At 48.0% G+C, this 10482-nt stretch overlaps 1 protein-coding gene across 1 annotated transcript in view; it reads right to left on the minus strand.

Annotated features, from left to right (window-relative positions):
• Window positions 1-114: 114 nt before the first annotated feature.
• Window positions 115-10482, minus strand: part of MYO1H (myosin IH) — a 49150-nt gene continuing 38782 nt past the window's right edge. Inside the window, exons 19-30 of the mRNA XM_007954998.1 lie at window positions 10335-10411; window positions 8832-8900; window positions 7578-7662; window positions 6777-6936; window positions 5774-5857; window positions 4998-5091; window positions 4748-4803; window positions 3910-4045; window positions 3487-3557; window positions 3275-3372; window positions 847-946; window positions 115-138 (exon numbers count right to left, since the gene is read on the minus strand). Of these exons, the coding sequence (XP_007953189.1) occupies window positions 115-138; window positions 847-946; window positions 3275-3372; window positions 3487-3557; window positions 3910-4045; window positions 4748-4803; window positions 4998-5091; window positions 5774-5857; window positions 6777-6936; window positions 7578-7662; window positions 8832-8900; window positions 10335-10411 (1054 nt within the window). The remainder of the gene's footprint in view (window positions 139-846; window positions 947-3274; window positions 3373-3486; window positions 3558-3909; window positions 4046-4747; window positions 4804-4997; window positions 5092-5773; window positions 5858-6776; window positions 6937-7577; window positions 7663-8831; window positions 8901-10334; window positions 10412-10482) is intronic.

Here is a 10482-nt window from a genome sequence, read left to right on the forward strand (position 1 = left end):
GCTGCTGGACCCTTCCGTCAAAGGTACGGCTAAATGGATCAAAACCCAGCTTCCTGGGTCCTTTCCTCAGTTGGAGCAAAAATGGCCATGGTCGAGGTCAGCTGTCCTTCTCTGTCAGGACTTCATCCGGACTGACACCTAGGCGAGAGTTACACTCAGGGTCAGGGACAGTACCTCACACAGAAGGAAGCAGGTGTCTGTTAGTACCCCAACCATCAGCATCATCAAGGTGGGATGGCCAAGCCATGAGAAGCCAACCACTGCATCCATTCAACTCCCACGAGACAAGTGAGATTTAGAAGTGGGCTCATTGAGGCACGTGGTTCAGTTTTTCAGTTTTAAGACTGCATACAAATTGGGAAATTGCCTATATTTTACACTGCTGTAAAATTCCTCTATTTTGACATATAAAACTGAGAAGTATTTAATAAGGATGGTAGGTGAAGTTACCATTCCTGCCCTTTCATCTGACACTTAAATCTCTAGTACTAATTCCTTCCTGTTTTTCAGATGCAGAATCAGAAATAGAGGAAGAAATAAACCAGCTTATGATTTCCAGTCAGCCTCCAGAAGGGTAGGGGCACTGGTATAGTAGTATCTAAGGCTTCTGACTGCTAACCAGAGGAGTGGCGGTTCAAACCCACCAGCCACTCCTCAGAAGGAAGATTGGGCAATCTACTCCCATAGAAATACCACCTCAGAAACCCAAGCAGAGGGTGCTTTGAGTCAGAAGGGACTCAATGGTGGTGAGTTTGGTTTTTTGGGTTATAAAAGGGTTAGAATTTTGATCCTTATTCTCAACTAAAACCCAATTAATTGCATCCCTCCCCGAAGACAGTCACTCACCACTGTTAACTGTCCGTTTTTATCTTTATAGATTTGTTCTTCTGGTCCAGTGCTGAAAACTATTGTGCCTTCTTTTACAGGACTAACATAAAACTGTAAACTTAAAACATATAAAATCATGAATTACATGTTCTGTCTTGTCTCTCAACTTTGATCTGCAAAAGAAGTTCACTTACAAAGCTTTAGTAGTTTCAAGATCAGATTGCTGTTTTCTTGTAGGGTTGTACTGCCTGTCAGAAGAATACCACCTCTACACCTAGGAGACTTCACAAACGTCTCACTCCCCACTCAGTCTAGCACATTCGTTTTGTCTAAAGAGGCACCTCCCCACTTTGATGCTGACGCTCTCCCAGTGAGTAGCTGACTGCTCTCGGGTCTGGCAGAACCAGAAGCACCGTTTGGCAGGATGCTCACGCTTTCCCTTTGCCACCACTGAACTTGCTCATTAAGTTGTAGGAACTTTCTTTCCTAGGAGCAGTTTGCCGTCACAGGAGCGCAGCGCTGTAGCTGCTGCACAGGATTCGAGTATCAGAGCCAAGCTCGGGCCCTAGGAACCCAAGCACGGCCACTGCCTGGCTGGGTGATGCCGGTTAACCTCCTTGCACTTCACTTTCCTCATTCATGAAAGCAAGGAGGGGGTAGCTACTGCAGAGAATTAAAGGCATCCGGGTGGCACAGTGGGTGGGTAAGCACACAGCTGTTAACTGAAAAGTCAGTAGTTTAAACCTACCAGCTGCTGTGTGAAAGACAGATGAAACTGAGTCCATAAAGATTACAGGCTCAGAAACCCTATGGGGCAGTTCTACTTTTTTTTTTTTCAATTTTTGTTGTGATTTGGGTGAAAGTTTACAGAGCAAATTCACTTTCCATATGGCAGTTCACACAGTCTCATGACTTTGACTGCACTTTCCCACAATGAAACAGTTCCCCTCCTACTTCCTCCCCATGTACTCCTGTCCCCCAAGCTGTCTCCCTGTGCATACACAGTCCTTCTATTCTCCCATGATTGATCTCTCCAAGGAATGTCTCTACCTAATGTAAATGTTAAGCTCATATGCCTGTCTTTTGTTTGGCTGGAAGCCACAGGAGTAGATTCAGTTCTCGGCCTTAAAGGCAGCTAGGGGCCATAGTCTCAGGGGTTCCACCAGGCTTATATCAGATCAGCAAACCTAGTCCTTTTCTTAAAAAAATGATTTTGAGTTTTGTTCCACATTGTTCTCCGTCTCTATCCAGGATCTCCTACATAGATCCCCCTATGAGTGGTTGACAGCAGTAGCTGGGCATCATCGAGTTCTTCTGGTCTCATGGTCATATAGGCTGAGGATCACATGGTGTATCAGTCCCTTGAACTAATTGTTTCCAAGCATTTTTTATTTTTTTTCCTTCTTCTTTGCTCTGGATGAGGAGAGACCCATCATTACATCTAGATGGCCACTTGCAAGCTTTTAAGATCCAGCCGCTACTCGCCAAAGTAAGATGTAGAACAATGTTTTTTGGGTAGTATGTTATGCTGATTGAGCTTGATGTCCCCTGCGACTGTGGTCCTGAGTTCTACTGTATCTTCTAGAGTCGCTATGCGTTGGACCCAGCTTGACAGTAGTGGGGTTGGTTTTGGTATTTTGTGTGTTAGGTACTTTTCTTTTAGATCCTAATCATGCATGAGTGGCCTGTAAATCTAAGAGCCCAGTGTGCTCAACCGTCTGTGACCTGCGGTAGCTCAGAGGCCCACCTTTGACTTGGTGACTACTTCACTCAGGTCCATAAGCATCTGCTTTGAAATCTATGGTAAGACTGTTTCCCTATGTCAGTGAATGATCACTGACACTGTTCTTTTCTGTGGTGCCCACGATCAAAGTGAGTGAGGAAGAAAACAAGTTCCTTACCAAAGAGGACAAGGGGAGGCTTCTCCACCCCCCTCTGCTGGTAGGCCATCAAATCTGTTCCTACTCACCGTGATCTGAGGTGTTTCCTCCATAGGGCTTTCTGTGGCTGTGACCTTTTGGAAACAGATTACCAGGCCTGTCTTACAGGGGCCTCTGGGTGGTTTCAAACCACCTGTCCTTTGGTTAGTAGCCCAGTGTTGTTAACCATGTGTTACAGCCAGGAATTCCTGCTGATAGACAGTGCTTGCTTATTTTAGAGAGGAAAGAAGAAGACAGGCAAAAGGATCAACATTTGTACCTTTCTTGAGTTGCGGTTGAAGCACCGGACTGCTAACCAGAAGGTCAGTGTTCGAACTCAGCAGCCACTCCATGAGAGAATGATGAGGCCATCTCTTTCTATAAAGATGACAGCCTTGGAAATCCTATGGGGCAGTTCTACTCTGTTCTGTAGGGTCACTGTGAGTCAGAGTGGACTTGATGGCAGCAAGTGGGTTTTTTTGTTTTTGTTTTTGTTTACTTCCTGAGCAAAAGATGAAACCACTTACCTTCCTTGAACAACATTTACAATGTTCTCCTTCTTAACCATCAGGGCAAGCTTAGTAACTGCTTCAAATACATGTTCACAATGTAAAATGGCATCCCCCTGAACGGAAGGAAGGATGTATGGTTGCAGTATCAGTGGTTTCAAATATTGAGGTTTCATGGTGGTTAGAGTATTTCCCTTTTAGCAGAGACAGGTGGCAGTCAAGTCCCTTACCTTTTGCCTGTAGTCCTCTGGGGAAATATGAATGATGAAGAGCCCATCACTCAGGTTGCTGGTAGAGATACCTGAAGACAGACCCACAGTTACGGGCCTAGAACTGGAGGATGTCACATAAATGCAGAAAAAGCAGAGATACACCTATGGGTTCCCCTGCTGCCTTCCTCCTAGCTGGGGCCCAGTAGGATGAAGGGCATAGTCCGTAAGACAGCTTCCTATTCTACTGGAAAGGACTGACCAATGTCCATCCTGGATACTTGAGTGAAGGGACTGATATTGGTCATTATTCCAAGATAAGAGGCTGGACAGCCAGAGCTGTAGGGCCATCCTGCATTTATGTCTCCATTTGAGTGTTCCTTCATCACTGGTGTGTCCAGTAGCTAAGTCAACTCAGGGAATTGCCTAAGGCTGAGTACTTACCTTTGACTGCTGAGTATTCTATTTTCTGCTTGATTTTGGCAAGTTCCACCACGTAAGCTGCTTTCTGAGTAAGAATGAGTTGCCGCTGCCGTGCCTTGAAGCCTTTCCTGTCATATTTAATGACCGGGATACCATACTGCAAGGAGTTCACCATCACCACAAGGGGAAGGTTACATCTTAGGGATGGAATACTGAGTTGTGTAGTGGTTACTCAGACTATGGTACTTCAAGCACTCAGCCCAAACCAATTGTTCCTGCGTGGGATAATCTGGTCCCAGCTCTGCTCCCAGAGGACAAGGGAGATGGAAACACTGCAGGTGTGAAAACCCTATAAAGACCAGAAGCCCTCATGGCCAGAAGGGATTCCAGTCCCCATCACAAGGGCACCCAAAGGGGCCAAGTAGCATTAGTGGGCAGCACACAGTAATGGCAAACACTCCCCTACCACTATATGCCAGGCAACGATAGCCTTCACACCCACCAACTGACTCATCCTCTCAGTAACAGTTATCTGCACTCATAGATGAATGGACGCACAGAGCTGATGGGACGTGCCAGGCCTCACAGCTGCGAAATTATGGAGGCAGCATCTACTCCCAGGCCCTTGCCATATACTCCTCACAAATAGGGAATGGCTACATACAAGTTTCATAGGAAAGCAAGACAGTTTCTAGAGGAGCGTGTGACAGCAGCAGGCACCCACCCCATTCTCACTTAGTAACCTGAGCACCGTAGCCCTGGCTTTGCAGCAGTGCTTCCAGATGCACTCTAGAAAACAGCCTGCTCTCAGACTTGACAAAGACATCTTGTTTGGGGCTAAGGACAGACATCGCCTTACCTGGATTTTCTCACTGCTGATGACTTGAAGCACTTTGGGATTAATGTCTTCTTCCTCTAAAGAGGGAATCAAATACCATCACCAATAAGTTCCTACCCCGTGATCAAGTCTCTCTGGATCTCTGCTCTCTCCCTCTGTGACCAAGAGCTCAGGTGAGAAATGGCAATTTTCCATTTTAAGATATGGGGCCGAGCATCTTCTGTGGCCTTTCTTAGAAGAAAGAGAGTGAGTCACATGAAGTGGGACTTACTGAGCCGGCTGTTGGCAAAGGGCTGATTTAAGCTTTCTGCATAACCATCTTTCTTGCCCCTGAACATGTCACTGGTGACCACCTTTTGCTGCATCTGGTGATAAACAATTGAAAAGCACAGTGATGGCTACTGGGGCTCTTTGGGACAGAGGGTCTTCATACACACTGTCTCACCTACTCCTGAGGAAGCTGCAGGAGCCTTGTTAAACCTGACTTTGGCACATGCCCTACAACCCACACTGGTCAGGAAGAGGGGCTGACCCTCTGCCTGTTCGCTAACTTACACTGGCTTCCTGAAAGTACACACAACAGCTTCTTGTAGGCCAGAGTTCAGCAAGTACGCCCCGTGGGCCAGATCCAGCCCACCACCTGTTTTGTTTCTGTAAGTTTCTGCTGAACACAGCTCTGTCATCCTGTTGACATACTGTCTAGGGCTGCTCTCAGCACACTGGCAATGGAGTAGTTGTAACAGACTGTAGGGCCCACAAACCCTGAAATAATTACCCTCTGGCCCAACCATAACTAAAGCCAGATCTTTGACAGAGAAGGGGTCTCAAACTCTTTACAGTGCAGTAGCCATCTGGAGTGCCTTCACACAGCATCTGTGATTATAGCCAACAGATCCTGAGGGCTACATGTGTGTTTAATCCTCAGTATGCCTGCAGGGTTCAGGGTTAGTCTGACCCCTCATCTCAGAGGTGACACATGGAGTCCGGCTGTAGGACTGGCACTCCCCTCCACCATCCTGCCGCCCAGCAGACACACCAAGTCCCTACCTGGGCACTTCTCTCCACGGGGAGTCCACGGCAGTACTTCCGAACCAGGTTCCTGGTGCACATTTTCCTGAGCAGATCTGACGCCTGTATGGAGAACACATGTCTTTTCCACCTGCCTCACCCACACTGTTCCAGCCACCCAAACAGGCTGTTAAAGCACAGTGTTAATATTTTACAAAGGAAGCAGCATCTAACTTCCTGATCTTGCTGTGATCTGCCAGAGCACTGGTTCTCTGGCCTGACCGTCTTTATGAGTCACCGAGATGCTGGCTAAAACGACAGATACCTGGAGCTTCTGATTCAGTCAACCTAGGGTGGGCCCGGGAATCGGCACCAATGGTAGCTCCCACCCCAGGTTTCAGACACAGACTCCTCAGGCCATCTTTGAGAAAGACTGTCCTAGACAACAGTCACTTAACCTGTGTGGAGGGCTACATCAGGGACAGTGTTAGCTGTCATCAAGTCAGCCCTCGACCCGGGTGACCCCATGCAGAGCAGAACTAAATGCTGCCCCGGCCTGCATCATCCCTGTGATGGGCAACAGATCAGACTGTTGTGAACACGGAGTTTGCATCGGCTGGTGTTTGGAAGCTCACCAGGCGTTGCTTCCTGAGTCCTGCATCCTGGAAGCTCTGCTGGAACTTGGCCAGCATCATAGCAACGTGCAGGCCTCCGCTGACGGACGGGCAATGGCTGGGAATGCAACCCGATCTCCAGCACAGAAGGCAAGAATTCCACCGCTGAACCCTCTCTGCCCCCACATCGAGGACAGAACCCATTTAAAAGTGCTCTCTCTGATCAGATTGTGTGAATTTTGAGGAATTAAATTTCTTGTGCAAGGAAGTGCTTTGCTGAGTCAGTCCGCTGAAGCCGAGAGAGGCACAGCACAAAGGAATACCGGAGTTAACTGCGTCAGTGCGTCTGCCCTTGCAGCATCAGAGCTACAACAGCCTTTACGGCAGTGCCCCTGCCCTCGCGGCGTCAGAGCGCCAACAGTCCTTACATCTTTCAGGAGGCCAGGGGGCCGCAGCCAGCTCTTGTCCAGAACGTTCTTTGGAATGTGATACCGCAGATTCAAGATGTAATTCTTCCGCACAAATGCTACAAACTCCTCGTCGTCAGGAGAAAGGGGTTTGTCACGATTGATGAACCCCTTTATGAACCTACACAGGAAAGGGTGTGTTAGTTTTCTGGCCCATTTTGTCACTGGGACTTGCTGTTCTTCCCTGTGTGTTTAATTCAGAGGCCAAAACAGAGATTATAAGCTAGTGCTGCTTCACCTATACCATTTCTTAAAAAGTAAGTTGAATTAGTTGCCAAAGAACTGGAAGATGTCACATGAAATCCTAGCTTCCCCCCCACACCTCAAAATAAATAAATAAGATCTGGTAACACTGGCCTGGCATTTCTCCAAGGCTGCAGTCAAAGGGAACAGAGTGGTTTCTGCCCTCTCTGAGGTGGACTCAGCTTTCCAGTTTGCCACAGTCCCCCATCATTCCCTGCTGCCTTATCCAGCTCATGGGACTTGCTCACTTTACCCAGCTGGCATCAGAAGGCATCTGACGTTGTGACTTTTGAGCTAGACTAAGAGAAACTACAGATCTAAAGAGTTGTGGCTACCATCCAGTCAGGGACCTCAGAGCAAGAAACCTCCAAATGCCTAAGGGTTAATGTTGTGGAGGGAGAATATCCACGCTGCACGAAACCAAAAAGCACAGAAAGCCTTGGCCACGTCCATGAGCACCCTTTTTGCAGCGTACCAGTGATTAGTGGCCACTCCTCCCGGTTGGACCCGTGAACTTACTTTCTTATAACGTGCACAGCCCACTTCCTTTTCTTGGCCTCCTTCCGAGCCAAGGCTCCACGCCAGTGGGCTTCAAGTTTGATGGCTGAAAGAGTGCATGGCTGACATTAGAAGGCTAGCACAATCATATTTAAATACAGAAGGCTTGTTCAGAATTCTTCCTTCCTCCACAGCCTTCGGGACGCCCACACGGCACTCTGCTAGCCCCAGAGATGGAAAGCTGGGTCGGCAGCATCATCCTTACCTGGGCACACACACTGACACCAGCCAGGGAGTCAGAGCTCCCAAGACATTTTCAGGGCCAAGAGTGGTACTTGTGATGGTTTAGGGTCTCACCAGTGTTTTCTTTACCTTGGTTTTATCATCTGCATTTAAAAATCGGGAGACCTGAGCCGATCGGGACACACAGAAGGTAGATGTCTGGCTTCTCTCCCAATTTTCAAATGTCGGCAGGTTTCAGAGTTCTCGGATATGTGCATTTGTGGTTGAGAGACCAACAGATGCAAACGTCTGCCAACAAGAGCTGCTGAACTGTGGTATGTTCACGCAGCCCAGGGGCCACCAGCAAGCTCCTGCCTGAGGGCCGGCAGCCTGTTTGTGGAAGTGAAGTTGTACTGGAACGCAGCCATGCTCATATTAGTGAAACAGTGGCTGCGCTGAGTAGTTGTGACAGAGACCACATGACCTACAAGCCTAAAATATTTACGTTCTGGCCCTTGAGTTGACTTCTGATAGAGAGGCATACTGCGCTATGGAACTGTGACGACAAATAGCTAAGTCCACATGCACCTCCTGGCTAAACTTCTAGAATGTGATGCTTTGTGCAGAACGTCACAAAAAATAGTCAATTTTATTTTCACTAACTTAATACTGTGCCAGATGATGGATGTATTGTTTAGTGATGTATCTGTAGGCGGTATAGCTATAAAGAAAAGCAAGAGAATGAAACATGCAAAATTAAGGAGAGAGGTCACTTCCAAGAAGTGGGGGTAGGGGGCAGCCTTTGAGAGTTTTGTAGTGTTTGTAAATTTTAAAAATTACTGTTTAAACGTGCAGATACTGTGGGTGGAATAAAACACGTCCAGGCAACAAATAGCACCTCCAGTCAGTGGAGGAGGCCCCAGAACGGAGCCTGGGCGGCTCACCCTGAGGTCTCGGGGACAGGCAGGACGAGAGCCACAGAGGAGCCCACAACGGAGGGGAACGTGGGTGACTCTGGCCCGTTGCGGACAGGCAACTTTGTTGCCGTCTCACCTGCTTGTCTCTTTTTCAGGTATGCTCTTCTTCCTGAGCAGCCTCTGTATGTGGCTTGGATTCTCGCAACTTAAAATAAAACAAAAGTTTTAATGAAACAGCTTTCGTTTGGGGTTCTTTGTATTGACACCCTCCTCCCCAACGCCCCCACCACCCTGGCGCGATGGCAGACACTGCCCCAGAGCGGTGCAGTCTAAGGAGAACACAGGAAGCCTCAGCGCCGACATGACAGCAGGCTGGGTAAAGGAAGCCTGGAGCTGTGGCGCTTCCGCCCCCCCCCCTTCATCCTCTCACAGTGTAAAGGACAGACACATCGAAGCAGCACCCCAGAAGGTGGCATCTCAGGCACATTTTGCAGACGGGCCCAAAGCCCAGGCGGGACAAGACCCTCCTGCAGCTGGAGGCAGCACAGCGAGCAGCTATATAGAGGCATTTGAACCCAGGTCTGAGTGACCGCAAGATACACTTGAACCTCCATCCCCCGCCACCCCCGCCACATAGTGACTGAGGTCCTATGAGGGGCCAGGCTCGCCCCAGGCCTGGAAGAGCCACATCCCCTGGGAGCTGGTTAGAAATGCTGGCTCAGGCCCACTCCAGACCAGAGGAGTCAGCACCTGCCCGTTCCCCTGACCCCTGTGATTGACGTGCTGCTGTAGGAGTCAAACAATAAGACAGCACAGTGGCTACAGCCTAGATCTTGAAGCCAGACCCGGGTTCAAATCCCAGCTCTGCAGCTTACTAGCTGTGAGGCCTTCAAGTTATTTGAGTATCAGCCTCATTTTTCCTGAACAAAAAGTGGAGAGGACAGTACCTCCCTAGGTTTGTGCTGAACATAAAGTGAGGTCATGCAGGTAAAGGATGCACTTGACACATAGTCGTATGCCCTCGAGTTGGTTCAATTTCAACTCACAGCAGCCCTGCAGGACAGAGTAGGACTGCCCTACATGATTTCCGAAGCTGTAATCAAGCATTCAGATTACTGGATTCTTAACACACCTGTTTAGATTTGCAAGGCAAATTGAAAATATTCTTTACTTTTGTATTCTCCCCTCATCTAACTTTTCTTCATTCACCGTTCACAACAGATACCCTGGCTGCAGGGGTCAGCCAGGATCAGATGCTTAGGAAGATTTTGAAAGTTTAACGGGGATAAACTCCAGTAGTTTTAGCTCCTCATGAGGCAAAACAAAGTCTGGTACAACATAGAACCATGTCTAAGGTTCCGTTTGCCTCTGACCACCTTCCAAACCCTCGAGACGCAGACTGATGTGCATCTTACCATAATTCCATAACTCATTACTGGTTTGCAAAGCAAATGCTTCTCCTAGGTTTGTACCCCAAAGACATGAAAGTGAGGACTCAGATACTTAGATGCTGATATTCCCTGCAACGTCGCAAACGGAATGCTGCTCACATTGTATCAGACGCCGCTATTTAAGACTTAGCCCAAAACCAAACTTGTTGATGTCATTGTCTATTGAAATCAGGGCAAAAAAATCATACCTAATTGATGTTTGCTAAATTCAAAGGCATCTTCAGTAGCAAACAGAGTTCTGGGGAAACGAATAAATATTTTGGTTCTAGGAGTGGGAAAAGAAAAATCTGAATTATTAACTGGTCAGTTACCAACCTGACTTAAAGTTGCTTCAAG

Source organism: Orycteropus afer, unplaced genomic scaffold (genome assembly GCF_000298275.1).
Source record: "Orycteropus afer afer isolate SDZICR_OR568_19922 unplaced genomic scaffold, OryAfe1.0 scaffold00487, whole genome shotgun sequence".
Lineage (NCBI taxonomy): Eukaryota > Metazoa > Chordata > Mammalia > Tubulidentata > Orycteropodidae > Orycteropus > Orycteropus afer.